The 15,339-nt window shown below is 42.5% G+C and overlaps 1 protein-coding gene across 7 annotated transcripts in view; it reads right to left on the bottom strand.

Annotated features, from left to right (window-relative positions):
* LOC119435958 (importin-4) overlaps positions 1 to 15,339 on the bottom strand; it is a 175,526-nt gene that overhangs the window by 139,855 nt on the left and 20,332 nt on the right. For all 7 annotated transcript variants that reach the window (XM_049673006.1, XM_049672998.1, XM_049673013.1 and 4 more), the window contains exons 4-5: positions 14,958 to 14,999; positions 8,206 to 8,338 (exon numbers count right to left, since the gene is read on the bottom strand). In XM_049673006.1, coding sequence (XP_049528963.1) covers positions 8,206 to 8,338; positions 14,958 to 14,999 — 175 coding nt within the window. The remainder of the gene's footprint in view (positions 1 to 8,205; positions 8,339 to 14,957; positions 15,000 to 15,339) is intronic.

Here is a 15,339-nt window from a genome sequence, read left to right as displayed (position 1 = left end):
AAAGCGTGCGACGGTGAGCTGAATCGCACACAAGGGAGGAAAGTGGGAAGGCAGCACAGGAGGGGGGGGGGGGGGGGGGCGGCTTGTACTCTTGTACTCCCGTAGCAACTGCGTAGTTTGCGCAGCGGCGCGCACGGCGCCGTGTCTTGCCAGCGATCTGCAGATGCGACGACGTCGGGGTTGATCAACTCACGGTCAGCCTGCCGCTGCTTGCGTTGCTGCTCTGTCCTTCTCGCACTGCGCTCGGGAACTCGATCACGCACGAGAAGAACCCGGTACCTCGATATCGCGCACAGAACCCGTAGCAATTAAGTCAACTAGCGCGCTTCATGTGGCTATAACACCGGATCCAATTTTGACGGCAATTTTTCCGGAAAAAATAAAAAAAGTATGTAAGAGACGCACCAACGAAAAATTCAGAAAAAAAAGTCTTATACATAGAAAAATAGGGTAAACTAGCAAATACCAAAACAATAAAGGCTCAAGTTTACAACTCTGTAACCCAGCAAAAAAAAATAAATAAAATAACATATCACAATTATGTAAGATGCACCTATTAAGACATCTACACCACACAAAATTGGTGTATTAAACACCACTCAGAAATATACCATACCACTAATTAGTGAGTAGTACTTTTGAAAACTGCCTGTAAACATTGTAACAATTTCAAATAATCTGTAAATTCCTATATAACACTGGTTTCCTTCAGCTGCTCTACCAGGTACAGTTTACAGAACTGTGATAGCTATGTTTGATGCAAAGTTTCGAATTTGTAAACTTTGAGCTTCAATCCACCTTTTTCGCGGCCCGACGGCGCATGCACCCTGCCCTGGCGGATTAGTCGTGAAACGTTTTGGAAGGGTCGCACGCGCGGCCCCATCTCAGGCGAAAGTCCTCCGAAAAAAAAAAAAAAAAAAAAAAAAAAAAAAAAAAAAACACTCGGAAGCGCGCTACTGCAAACACTCGTACTGTGTACCGCATTAAAACTCCACTGGTAGCTCGTCGGTACGGTACTGAAAACGTACGTAGCATAAGACAAACTCCACTTTAAAACAGAAAGCGGCGAGGGCTTCGTCCGGACTGCACAGGGAACCACGTTGCCGCCTTGCATTGATGGCTACAATAGTAAATTTATCGATAAACCCCTGCGTTACACTTGGACGACACTTAAAAACATCACATTGCTGGCGAAGACTTCTTGCAGCGTCGGTCTTCGCATGCTGCTAGTGGCAGCGTGTGCCTGACTTCACGCACTTGTGAAGTCTGGCGCGGTAACACTGGGATGATATATGAGACCGACAAGACGCTCACGCCAACGATTGGCCGACAATTCAGCACAGTGCGTCGCTCAGACGATTTTATCATACCAGGCCTTGAAGACGCAACGGACGAGCGCGAGTTGTCGTACTGCGACGGGATTTCTTGTTGACGGCTCCGATAAAATAAGGATTCCCACCATCGTTCGACCGAACCCCGCTCGATTGGCCGTCGAATTGATACGATAACGCGATAGCCGCAGCGCCTTCGTTTGTACATGTAATTAATCGCGCTCAAAGTGAGTTATAACATGCCTATTAAGTTGAAATGCACAAGATTCAACTCTCGCAAGCCGTGCGCATAAGGTTTGAGCCAATGTTGATCCTGTTCAGCGAAGGTTAGGCTTGGCGCCGTCGAGTTAGTGCACCCGCTGCCGGCAGACTTGAACTGAAAATTTAGCAGCTAGGACGAAGGAAACTGCTTTTATAGTTCAGTTCTGGCCTTAGCGATTTGAAATAAACTACTCTTCGCTTCGTACGGCACGTACACAATAAGTTGCAAGCGGGAACAGAGCGCTCTGCCCAACGGCTGTGCCAACATCTGTATATACGTCACCGTTCCCGTAGGCTGCTGGTCGCATTCGCAACGCAGATGGGTGGGTCTTTACGTGTTGTCATGCTGACACATTTCTCAATTCCTGAGATGTACTGTTTACCTATGCGTCAAACGCGAAACAAGAGGCGGTACATTTGGTGCAGCAGCATAAACAACCGCCTCGCTTAGTCATATATCAACGGTGTCAGCGATGTCATCCGCGTTTTCACGGGAGAACAATACGGCCTTTCAATGAGCGCTTATGCGAGCACAGTTTTCTCTAATAATGCTTTAGGACACGCGCAAACTATATGTATGATGAAGTTAAAGAAAAACGAGAATCAGTAATAAATTAACAACCCGATATATGTAACTGGATCACACTCGCCGTTTAAGTGGCTCAGCCGCTCGTACTGACTAGTCTCACGGTGAAACAACGCGGCTCATATGCGCAGATATGCGTGTTTTATTCTACGTTTTTACATTATTTCATATCAACGATGCACCTTTTCCCCAATATTCGACACTAACAACTATCTGTGGCTGTAGATGTCGATGTAAACAAGTGCCCCACTTTGCTCAATCCGACGCGGAGGGCTGCGCGCTCGAAGACTTTTTATTTATGCGAATTGTCTAAAGAATGTGTAAAATGAATTAAAAAAAAAAAAAGTGAGGTGCAAGTGCAGAAGTCAGCGACAACAAACTCCAAAGCAGCCGCTACGGCAGACGGAGCAGTGTAAACAAAACAGCGCACTCAGGCCAGCTCACCCTATATATATATATATATATATATATATATATATATATATATACACAGGGTGTTTCAGCGATCACTTTCAAAATTTATTTAAGGTTGCCTGTGGCAGATAGCCCAATTCTAGTTAATGAGCTGGTCTACTCGAAGAGGCGGACACTACTTGCACAAAAATTGAAATGCATACTCGACTAATTAACAGAAATTCACTAATTAAGTTCTTAACTAATTACCTGATGGCCCATATTGCAATTTACAAATTGTAGCCGTGGAGTTCGCAAGGCGGATCCACTTGGAATGAATTCTCGGGATGACACCAGTTTCGAGATATTAATTCTCAAACTTTGCGGTGAAATGCATTGGCGTTCCAGTTAGGTTCTTAACAAAACGTCGCTTTTTGCATTGAAGCACAAAATTAACTGGAACGCCAATGCATTTCTCCGCAAAGTTCGGGAATTAATATCTCGAAACTGGTGTCAACCTGAGAATTAATGCTAGGTGGATCCGTCTTGCGAACTCCACGGCTACAATTTGTAAATTGCAATATGGGCCATCAGGTAATTAGTTTAAAACTTAATTAGTGAATTTTTGTTAATTAGTCGAGTATGCATTTCAATTTTTGTGCAAGTAGTGTCCGCCTCTTCGAGTAGACCAGCTCATTAACTAGAATTGGGCTATCTGCCACAGGCAACCTTAAATAAATTTTGAAAGTGTTCGCTGAAACACCCTGTATAGTTGGTGAGTGCTACGTGGCTTCCAGGAACGACATGGTGCCCCGGAAAAGTCATTAATAATTATTCGCGATCCACGAAACGCACAACTGATGCGCTCAACATGGGCGCAGGTACACAAATCAACCAGCGAAAGCCCCGGCACCCTACCAAAACGTTTCCAGCGGCGTGCGGCAGAGGGCAGCACAGGAAAATGAAAAAGGCGGATTATTTTGAAACTTGCCGGCTTTCATAATTTTTGTTAAAAGCACAAAGCCCTAAATTACAATTCTGCTTGCTACAGTCAGTATAATTCAGCTTTCTCTCAAATTCAACAAACTTCAATCAAGTCAGTTCAGCAGTTGTCTAATGAAAGCCTTTCTGGGTTTTGTTTGTATTTTAATAGAAAAATCTGCGTTGGCACCGAGGTAAGGCCTCCTATTAATGTATACAGGGTGTTCAAAATGAAGCTTTATGGAATTTTTAAAAAATCGCCTGTGGCAGGTAGCATAATTCTTATTGGTGAGCTGGGTTATTCAAAGAGGCGGACATTAGTGGCACAAGAAATCGAAACACATACTCAACTAATTAACAAAAATTGAATAATGAACATCTTAGTTAATTACTTTATGCCACATATTGGAAACCAGTCCGGAACATCGGCGGCCTCAGCCCGGCAGGCTCAACTGTAGGGCCTGCAGTTAAATTTTTGTAGCGGAATACCTGTTCAATGAAAAAATTCAGATTTTTCGTGGAAATAGTGATTATTAGATGGCAATACATTTTGTATATCTCATAATTTTTGTGACATTTCTTTCTTAGTAGATCCAAGCGTGTCTTTACAAACTTTGTTCAATTTTATCCACAATCTTGATTTTGGCAAGTTATATCTTTTTATGACATACATCTTGTTAATAAAACTTTTATGCGTGAAAAGTGCATTCATGCTGCTTTTTAAAAAAATGTATTACATAAAATTTTAAGTGTGGTAGTTCCTGCAGAAAAAAAATCTGCCGTAACCTAGAAAAAAAACACCCATTTTTCCCATGAAAGGGAAAGAGTTAAACTGTGTCACTAAATGTACACTGTAACAGAAGAAAGAAGCAGACTGATAGAAACACCCTTCTCGATTGATGTCAGCTATTGGCCAATAGCAGCCGCACATGGGAATCTGCCATATTATAAAATAAAGCATCCAGAAAAGAGTGAGGCGCAGGCTTCTGTTGAGAAGAGAGCGTTTGAGAGTAAGGCGACTTCGCGCTGCCTTGCAAGATCCAAGCGCTGCGCACGACTGCAAAATTTGGCTGAGATGTTCACAGCAGCGTATCCTATCTGCGGACTGTGTTTTTTCACCATGCCCGAAGGGCAATTCAGGGCCCCTTTAATAGTGGCCACGGAAAAAAAATTTGCTGAAATATTTACCCTGCAAAACGAACCATCCCTAGACTTAGTGCCAATTTGTTAAAAAAAAAGGTGATTTTATAGGAGTAAATAAAGTAGATTTCCATAAATGTTTTTATTTGTAATTCCATTTTTTTTTCTGTGTCTTTAGTGCACTTCTTCAGGCTGCATGCCCTAACTGCACTGCTGACATTCTCATGCTATGCAGAGCACTTCATGCTGGAGCCACAGACATAGAACAAGTTTCTTTTTTTTCTTCAATAGCAGAGTTCATTCCCTTACTTGATGAATTAAAATGTATGTGAAATATTCAGAACAAAACAGTCATACTGAAGTAATTGAGAGGGGGACACAGTGATTCCAATGCTCCCTTAGCACTACACAAGCTCTACTACCTTGCATTTAACAGTCTCTTGGGCAGGGTCAAGCAGGTTGAACCCGTCACCTTTTCCTATTAGTACACACTTTTATAGGTATCTGATGGGCTTTAAATGTTCTTGTAACATCAGTGGCCAGCCTTTTATACAGGGCTGGGCAAAGATATTTAGCAACTGTATCATGGTACCATACAAGATACTCAGGCAACAAGTATTTGAGATACAGATCTACAAGATACTACCGCAATTAATGTATCCGATACGATACTTTCCATTTGTATCTTATACCCCTGTCAAGCGGGCAAGTTAAGTGCACTTATGGAGAGTGTCACTCGGTTTAAGTGCACTTTGCCAAATCTAAAAGTCGCAAGTGGAGTGTCACTCGCAGAAGAGTGTACTCCGGTCGAAGTGCGTTCACGGAACGCACTTTGCTGGCCGAGTGCGTAGCCTCGCCGCCAGCGGTTTCAATGGTACAAAATGTAATGCATAAAAAAAGGACACAGAAGTTCATTTTAGTGGTTGAACAGCTCTTGCGCACAAATAATAGCCTAAAAAGCGCTCATATTCTGTTCTAGCAGGATCAAATGCCGCCTTGTCGCACGCCGATATGTCGTTCTGGATTGGCTAGGCATTTTTCTTGGCCGGCATTGACTTTCCACACTCTTATAATAAAAAATCTTTTCGTTTTTAGTTGAAAAAACATAGATTAAGTTTGTGTTTATTAATAATACAACGTAAAACAATCACTTTTTAGAAGTACTTTTCTTTTTATACTACATCTTCACAAAACGCGCTCGTAGTCTGTCGCCAATTTTTTTACTGCGAGCGCGCTCTGTTTTCCCGTTTAGAACCGCGTAGCCTAAAGTGTCACTCAAAGTCCCGAAGTGCACTCCCCGTAAGTGCACTTGCCCGCTTGACAGAGGTATTAAGATACTTCGATTTAGCAAATTTCTTATTATAGATCTACATAATGTAGCAGCAAACGCATATGCACAAAAATGTTTGCTTCGAAATTTAACTCCGACCAACCTTGCTTCACTTGAGTAAAATGCCTGTTAGTATCTCAAAATTTTTGTTTTTCTTGCTCAAAGTATAATATTTTCATTCCGAAACAATTTATTAGGGTTGCTTTAGCTGCTTAACATGAAAGCTCTTTATATGCTACGCTGTCAGCAGTTTTGCTCGCAGCTTTTGTAAATGATGGGATTTGCTGCTCTGCTTGCCATCCAGCTAGCAGACCAGCTAGCAGGTCGCCATCTAATTACAAGAGCGTCAATAAGAAGCCTCTGCAGGATGGCGCAAATACCACTGTGGAGTTTTACCTTGTCCATAAATGTATTACCGTTTACAGAATACCAGGCTACCGGACAGGTGTACAGCAGCAACAACGCTGGTAGCGACATTTTTTGTGACGCATCGTGTATACAGAGAGCACATAAAGATGCAATGACCTTTCATATTCTACTTAACTGCTGGCGTAAAGCGTTTGGTTGCGATATATTCATTAACGTGCAATCCTTTTACGATTTTTCTTCTATGAGAAAACTTGTGCAGCCCAAAAACGTTTCATACGTATTGTAGTGGCACAAAGCATCACAGGACATCACTACTATTCACACTACTGCCACTTATAGCTCCGATTACCTGATTATTTGCAACAGTAAGAAATATTGTTTTTGTCGAGACGGCGCGAGTGCCACCACGTAACTCTGCTCCACCAATAGGGTTGCGCAGACCTCATTGCCTGCCCTCGCTGGAGGGCTCTGGCGGAAAGATAAAAGCATGTCGCTGCCTTTAGTTTTATTCAGGTGTCTTAGTGGCAGCAGTATCAGCCCGAGAAGCGAAGTTCAGCCAATGTTTATAGTTTTGCACGGTGATGTTGCGATAACAGTATCTTGTACATTAAGATACACAATACATTCTTTTATGTACCGGAAATACAGATACTGAAACACGTTGTGCCAGACGTATCGTGATACAGATACAAGATACCCAAAGAGTATCTAACATACATGTATCTTCGATACTGCCCAGCGCTTCTATACATAGTCACTGCCACAGAGATTACATTTATAGGCCAGATTTACGGCTTTTAAACTTGGTAGGTACACATATGGGGCAAAATGTTCTTTCACACAGAAAATTCAGGCAATGAAACATATAAATAACTGATTGCTAAATGCATAGCTAAAAGCATAGCACAAGAGAGAGAGAATAACTTTATATAGGAAAAATAGGGTTAAGGGGGCCAGAGGTGGAGATCCTTAGTCTAGGACTCCAGTGGCCACCGCCACGCGCCATGCCTGGTCGAGGAAATTGAGTGCAAACTACCAACTTGGTAATCTGCGCTCAATCGTTCTGTGTGTCTCTTCTTGTGTGGCGTCCTGCTTCCCAATGATGCGCATTTAGCAATTAGTCTTTAGAATGAACCAACTAGCCCCTCAAGACATTCTAATTAAATATATAAATGCTAGTCATAACAGTTATTAACATTGTCTAAGTGTAGACTGCCGAAAGGTGTGTGAAGGCAAGAGGCGGGAGGCTCGTGTCGTGGCCCAGAATATAACGCAAGGTGCTTTCGCAGGCTGGTTATACTGAGAAAGAAACTTCCATTATATTTGTGCAAATATGGTATATTGGCAGCCAAGTCTACAAGATAGTGCTAAGGCATACCAAGTTTACACGTTTGTGAACTAATTGGTGGTCCTGTTGGTTACATCAGCCAAATATGAGACTTTTCATTAGCATATGCCTCAGTGGCAAGCTTCAGTGTAAAACAAAAATTGTTATAGTTTAAAAATGAGAGACAGACAGAGAGAAAGAGAGAGAGATTAAGCTGTTAGCCCTGCTATATGCAGGGCTTGCTACTTCAGATGAGGTGCTGACATGATAATATAAACAAAAACACTTTGAATAAGATGACTGCTTAAATTAAAATGCAAAGAAGCAAAAGAAAAAGGTAACAAAGCATACAGAAAGTCATGTTGTTCACTCAAAGACTGCTACCGTTTTAAGAATGTTTATCATAATTTACTAACCTTAGGTAATCAAAACAAAGGTAACACAAATAAAGATGAGGGAAAAAAAGGGGGGGACTCGTTGCACTGACCGTGCATTCGTCTATGTTCTTGCTGTGCATCAGTGCACTCAAGAGCTGTTGCAGCTCTGTCCATGGTCTCCTTTGGCATTCGTGCTTGGCTATGACTGCCACCAGCTGACAAACTGCCAGGACAACTGCCTTTCTGTGTTTTAAGAAAGAGGCCCCAACACATACAGTCATCAACAAAGTTTGAGTTTAGGCTACACACATTTATTAACAACATAAAATCTAAATTACCATACCATAAAAAGAAGAGAAGAGGCAGGATGCAAACACAAGAAAGGGCAACTTCTCACATTGCAACAGGGTGGCTACACTACCAGAAAACTCCCATACCATATTCATACAATACAAAAAGGTCCAATTAATTTTTACACATTATTATTTCATAAACTGCAAGTCATTCTGCATAATTAAAAGCTCAAGAGCAGACAGCTTTGATTTCAGTGATCTGCACACCTCAACTCCTAGCACAATTTTCTAGCTTTTCATATGTGCATTTTACAAAATTCACGAAGCACGAACAGCTGCTGTCCAAAGGAAGAAGTATGCTTTACTGAAATGAGGAACTAACACTTTGAATAGATTAACACTGCAAAAGTGATAAGGTTTAGCTACAGGTGACAAAACTGCTTGTGGCACATTCCTTACAGAAGTGATTTGCTGAGTATACTGCAAATGCAGACACTGTACACTGAAACCAAATATGCAACACTGATGACCTTTCAAAAAAAAAAAAAAAAAAAAAAACCCAGATATATATATGCGACGAAAGGGGGGAAGGGGGGGGCCAAGACAAAGCAAAAACATGTTACACCATAGCCAACCTTTTAAGGGTCATTGCTGTACATTTACAATGATGGAAACAAGTCCCAAATGGTCCTGGACGCACATGTATGGTAGGAACAGAATGTACGGAAAGACACGTCTTTTCGGAACAAAATGCTGCCTAGTGTCACTCTGGGGGTGCTGCAACCCTCCTGCGACTATATAAAAAAAAAAAAAAATTAATATGCTGCTGCCCCTTGACTACTGCAGGGGTGGGACTGCCCAAAGTCATTTTGGAGCAACTTTTGGAGAAAGTAAAATTGCATTATGGAGCAGCTTGGCGCAGAGAAAATTGCATTTTGGAGCAGCTTGCAGCACAGTGAATTTTATTTTGGAGCAGTTTGGAGTAGGCCAATCTAAATTTTGGTGGAATATTGGAATGTGGCAGCGCACTTCGAAACCGAGATGAAACAGAGAATAAACCAGCACAAAGCGCACAGTAGAAGCACGCTTTGTAGCATAGCAGAATATTGAAGAGTGGGTCGAGCGGCAGCACGGCGCATGTTTTCGTGTAAAGCTGAAAACATAGGTGGAACTACAATCGAACTACATATTCTCGTGCCAATGCTCATGACAATAGCAGAAAATGCTCTTAAATTATGATGTCCAATCGACGCGCTAACATAATTTCTGGGTCACCATTTGTCACCGCATACTCAAGAGAGTCATCTGGGTCATGATGATGATGATGATGACCCAGAGAGTCGCAATCAACTCTGGGCTGGTATAACTTAAAACTATTCCAATCTGTCTTTATTGTGATAGCAATTATATGGACACTCCAGGTGCATTTCTGCTGTCATCGTGATGTTCTTTATAAAGTCCAGGGGCAATAACATCGTTGCCATGCGCCGTATGCTGTATGTGCGAGTGAAAGAGTGCGAGGGTGAGCCGACGATGGCTTCTAAATCTAGCACACGCAAGGGTGGAAAGTGGGGAGGAAGCGCGCCGTCTTCGGTCACGCGCAAGGCACCGTGTGGGGGAGGAGAGGGAGGTGGGGCATTCTCCAACGGCTGCCGCGTATGGCGCCGCAGCGCGAACCCTATCTTGAAAACGATCTGCAATGGGGACAGAGTGCGAGTGCTCATAGCTTCGGGCGCCCTGTGTTTTCGCCGCTTAATTCGCGTTGAAACAAGAGGTCAATTTGCTCACTGCTGCTGCCGTGCATCCTCACTCCAGTGCTTTGACAGAGAGTTCCCGCGGTCATCGAGTGAAATGTGTTCATGTTTTCTTGTGCGCGTGTGACACCATGCTTGTTAATTTAGTTAGTAAGCGAATGTTTGCAAGTTTATACGGATGATAAAACTACTATCCTTACTTCATATAGCTATTGACTAATTTGCTATATCGCAATCGATGCTTCGCCTTTCGTGCGAAACTGCGACTTTTTATTTCAAATCTACCATTAGCCCTTCGCGAAATGTTAAAATGGCTCAGGCCTCGCCCATATGGGCATACAAACAGATCGGCATATTTTTACGGTATACTGGCCCTGAGGACGGAGATGCCCGTTCACTGAACCCGCAGCAGCGCGCCGCGCCGCTCGGCCCATTCAATTGTAGTCTAGTACACTCTAAATGCAGCTGCCCTGGCCGTTCCAACAGCAGTGACAACATCCAGGAGTGGCCGCGCGTTCACCGGCCACTTGCCGGATCCGCCGAAAAGTCCAATGTTAAAAGGACGAAAATCACGAGAAACTGTGTGGGAGGCGCCGTCGCGTAATCTGTGGAATGTGAACGGACGCATTCTTTTTCGGGGAACGAATCACTTCGCTGTTCACGGCCACTGCCGGAGCACACATGCCGAAGCTGTTCTGGAGCAGCGTGGCACAATTTCGGTCAATTTTCTGTGTTTGGCGCAGGAATCTGCATTTGTATCAAAATGGCGCAATTGGTGCAGGGGTCCCACCCCTGCTACTGGCAGAACTGATTTTTCATGCTCTATGGTGGCTGCCACCGTGGTGGTTTAGAAGTATTCCCAGGGTGGTATTCTGGAGACTCAAATTCTGCCATACTGTCAAATTTGCCATCTTGTCAGTTCTCATTGGCCCACAGGGCTGCTATGGTCTCTCCGACTGGCACAAAATGTTGCCATTGCAGAATTTGAAAATGTCCAGAATGGCACTCCCACTTCGCCTAGTTTACTGCCACATGCTCTTGTCCGCACTTCTGCACTTTAACTTCGTCACTGATGCATGTGTCACTTTCAGTTATGGGCATTTCAAAAACTGATTGCTACCTCATTTCTTTTCTCTGAAAGCATTACTGTGAGATTTTCACCTGCATGGCTCTCCTGTTGGCACAAGATTACTTTGTCGGCCCCTCGGCACAACACATGATCATAATGGAAAATGAAATGGAACGCTACAATATATAGGCCCTCATTATTTCAAGCCAATTCAAACAATAAAAGCACATTGTGTGATTTTCATTACATTTGTAAAAAAGGTACAAGTATGCTAGTTTATCTATGCACTAATTAATATCCAATATTTAATTTTAATTATGGGGTTTTATGTGCCAAAACCACGATCTGATTTTGAGGCACGCCATAGTGGGGGACTGGAATAATTTGGACCACCTAGGGTTCTTTAAAGTGCACCTAAATCTAAGTACACGGGTGTTTTTGCATTTCACCATCGAAATGCGAAATGCATTCGATGGTGCATGCAAAAATGCATTTCACACAAACATTGCTATTCAATATGGTACACATACACTACAGTATCACTACATAAAATGACCCGTCTTTCTATCAAACCAAAAGAACTGGTACATTCTCATTAAAGGGTACCTCTGGCAATTTTTCGATGTTCACTGATCTCAATAAGATTTTGAACACATGTTCTCTTTGGCCCTCTGATTATCTGTGCCAAACGATACGACTACGTCACTTAGTTTTTCTGCAAATGAATTTTAAAGAGTGGTGGCATGTTCCCATCTCTTGCCTGCGAATTTACTCTTTACTGGCCACTTGGCCACCCTGTTCTTGTGACATGCGAATTTACAGCGCCACCTCGCCCAGCAGATGACGAAGCGCGTTCCTTTTTCATCGGGACGCCGGCCGACGATCCCCGTTTTGACAGACACTCGTCGCTGCAAGCATTCTTCTTCGGTTTGCAGTCATTGTAGGCAGTAAAGCGATGGGTGGATGCTGGTGTTGTGTTGACGGTTGCAAGAACACAGCAGCAAAGACGAAGGGTGTCTGTTATTACAGGTTTCCTTCCAACAGCACTCTTCGGGAGAAGTGGCTTTGTGCTGTTCGGCGCGCCGACTGGTCCCCAAATAAAAACGCGTGTGTATGCTCTGTTCACTTCACTCCGGGATGCTATAAAGACGGCGTCTACTTGAGGGAAGCTTTTGGGCTCGCAACACCAAACTGTTGAGGCGATAGCAATCATTACTGCAAATAACTTGGTGCGAAAGAAGAAGCAAACGTGATAACCGACGCCTACCCTTTGTCTTGCCGAATCACAGTTCATTGAGTTTGGGGCACGTCAGCTGCTTTGCACGGAGGTAGGTCAAAAGCAAACGGCAATCCTTCAGCGCTAATATTGTCGCTGAAACTGCCGCTGTCTAGTTCGAAAGAGCTAGATAAGTGCCCCGTGTCGTCAGAAGACATTGTCAACGTCGCTTTTCTCGCGCTAGCACCACGTGTACTGCGTGTTTAGAATGCGTTCTGAGAGTTTACATTACGGCTGTGTAGGTTCTGACGTCATCGACTCATCGCAGACGTCTCACAAAGCAGCTGCCCGTATCGGTTTCGGCACCCCGTTCTTTGGTTTATTTCAAATTATTGACGAGTCTCTTTTTCCTCAGGACCTTTCAATAACGTTCTTGTCAACTGTCTCTGAGCAAATGATAATATCCTAATATGCTTAAATATGCCGGAGTTGCCCTTCAAGATAGCATGGGTACTGGTGAGCACGTGTGTTATATGACATTTAAGCATTTCATTTTTTTTTTTTTTTAGATGTAGTCGGGAATGCTCCTTGGCCTCAGCTCTGCATACAGCACCATGTACAGTCACACACTGTGCACTGCTAAAATCTGTCACTGCTGCAGGTAGCATATTACATACATGGCATGCTACTTTAAACACGTACAAAGGATGAGTCAGTGCAGCATAGTTTGATTTGACTACTGTTTCTATAGCATTCACTCAATAATTACTAAACACGAGAGATGCTGCGGCAATCAAGACTTGACAAAAGTGTGTGCTCTATCACTCGCACCTGACAATGAAAGTTGGGCACCGCAATGCGTTGTGCACCCGTGTGCTAACAGTGCTTTTCTAAATGCTGCTCTGCATGCCACGGGTGTGTTCAGTACAACCTTAGCTTACACATGTGAGCAAGAGTATGTGGACTACATTTTCCATTTAAAAAAGCACAATTTATTTGCCGTCTAGGCATATAGCCTAAAATTGACAAATAGGTTTGCTGTATGAAGCACTGCACTACACCCTCAGATTTGAAACTACATGCCTATATCGCTAGAAAGTTTGCCTTCTTCCAGAAATCCACAGTCCACATACTTTTGCTCATGGCTGTAGATACAAACAACTGGAGCTCTCTCAACTTGAAAGCTGAAAACTTTGCCTGAGAGAGAATCAGTAACGAGACATTAGAAACTTCTTTTTGCAAGTCTATGTGATGAACAACAGTCAAACTACAAAGTCAGGGAAATAGTACTGCTAATTGGTTGCTAAAACATGCTAGGCACGTTTTATTAAAGGGACACAAAAGAGAAACAACATTAGAATAGATTGGTAGATTACCCATCTGGAATGTCAAATAGGTCGGCCTTATTCTCAGCGAACACTTGGTAACCAAGAAAGGATGCATAAAAAAGAAGAGGGTGGCTACACTACCACAAAACTCCCACGCTCTCTGACATAATAAATTTTTGGCTCAGTGCTACTTTATTGTTTATCAATAATCAAAACTTCACTGCACTCAAAAGTAACCAGAAACTCAATGTAGAAGTGTTTCGGACCTTATCTCATAAAACAATGGCTTAAACATGTAGAAATACCACAGAAGTCCTGATGTCAGACTGACGTCATTGCCGTCATGCTTTGGGTGCTGAATTCGAAAAGGAAATTCAACTTCCATTTTCTCTGCTAAAAGACAATCTTCTGCCAGTAAAAAATTTAACTACTAACTTTGAAAGAATGATATACCAGTGTACATTCATTTAACGTTCCTTTAGTGTCCTTTTAAAGTTGTGCAGTGGATGTAAACGCGCTGACCCCTTTTCGTCACCTAATAATAAAGCATCAATTAGAATAAAGAAATTGCAACACATTTTTAACTTTATCACAGAGCATAATTATAACTAAAACATTTTTTACACTTCGCTTCTGCCACCTAGGCTGGACTACTTGAAGATGCCGACATTACTTGCTCAAAAAATTCAAGTAAGCAATTTTTCTATTAGTAAAATTCCTAAATAACTGTAACTAAGGCACATATATTGCACATTCAGATTTGGGCAGGTATAATGTAAAAAACTATTTCAATCTGTTTTTATTCCAAATCCGCCATTAGCCCTCCGTGATTGGTTAGAATGGTTCATGTCCAGCCCATATGGGTGGGCACCATGGCCAAATGGGCAGAGCCCAAGCCATTTTGACCTATCACTGAGAGCTAATGGCCGATTTGGAATAAAAACAGATTGGAATAGTCTTACTGAAGTCAGCACTAAGGCCATGTTGGAAAAAATCAAACACTAGCTTCGAGACATCCGCCTACTAAACGTGCAACAAAATAAAGCAATGATCCAAATTAAACCTGTCATGCACTGCAGGGCGGTGTGACAAAATACAGTGATGTTTCAGATATTTTCCTCAAAGCCCTTTGTTATGTGGTTTGTTATAATGCTTAGATGTTGAAAATGAACGAAAAACAGTGCCACAAATAGGAACCTTACTCTCGTTCAGTAGTAATTCTTTGGAGAAGGCCACTTTTCAATCTGAAACAAAAAGAGGACACTTAAAAAAGTCATATCAGAATTTTTAGCAAAAAGAAAATGCACTCTAAGTACCAAAACAGGGTAAGGCATTAGATAAAATTTGGGGAGGGGGGGGATGCTTGAATAAGTGAAAAAAAGAGCAGTTCTGAAAGATGCACTGCTGGCACCATAATTAGGAATCTTCTTGCACCTGTTTTACTCTGGACCAAATCATCCACTTTAGGTGTTGTGCCTATAATTTTACATGCCAAGATACCACCTCAGAACAACAAGTACCAATGAGAATAATAATTTTAAATAGGTGCTGTACGACACTTCTGATTCGACTTGCACTGCAAAA

The sequence above is a fragment of the Dermacentor silvarum genome, chromosome 1 (genome assembly GCF_013339745.2).
Source record: "Dermacentor silvarum isolate Dsil-2018 chromosome 1, BIME_Dsil_1.4, whole genome shotgun sequence".
NCBI classification, from domain to species: domain Eukaryota; kingdom Metazoa; phylum Arthropoda; class Arachnida; order Ixodida; family Ixodidae; genus Dermacentor; species Dermacentor silvarum.
This window is presented reverse-complemented; position numbering and strand designations above follow the sequence as displayed.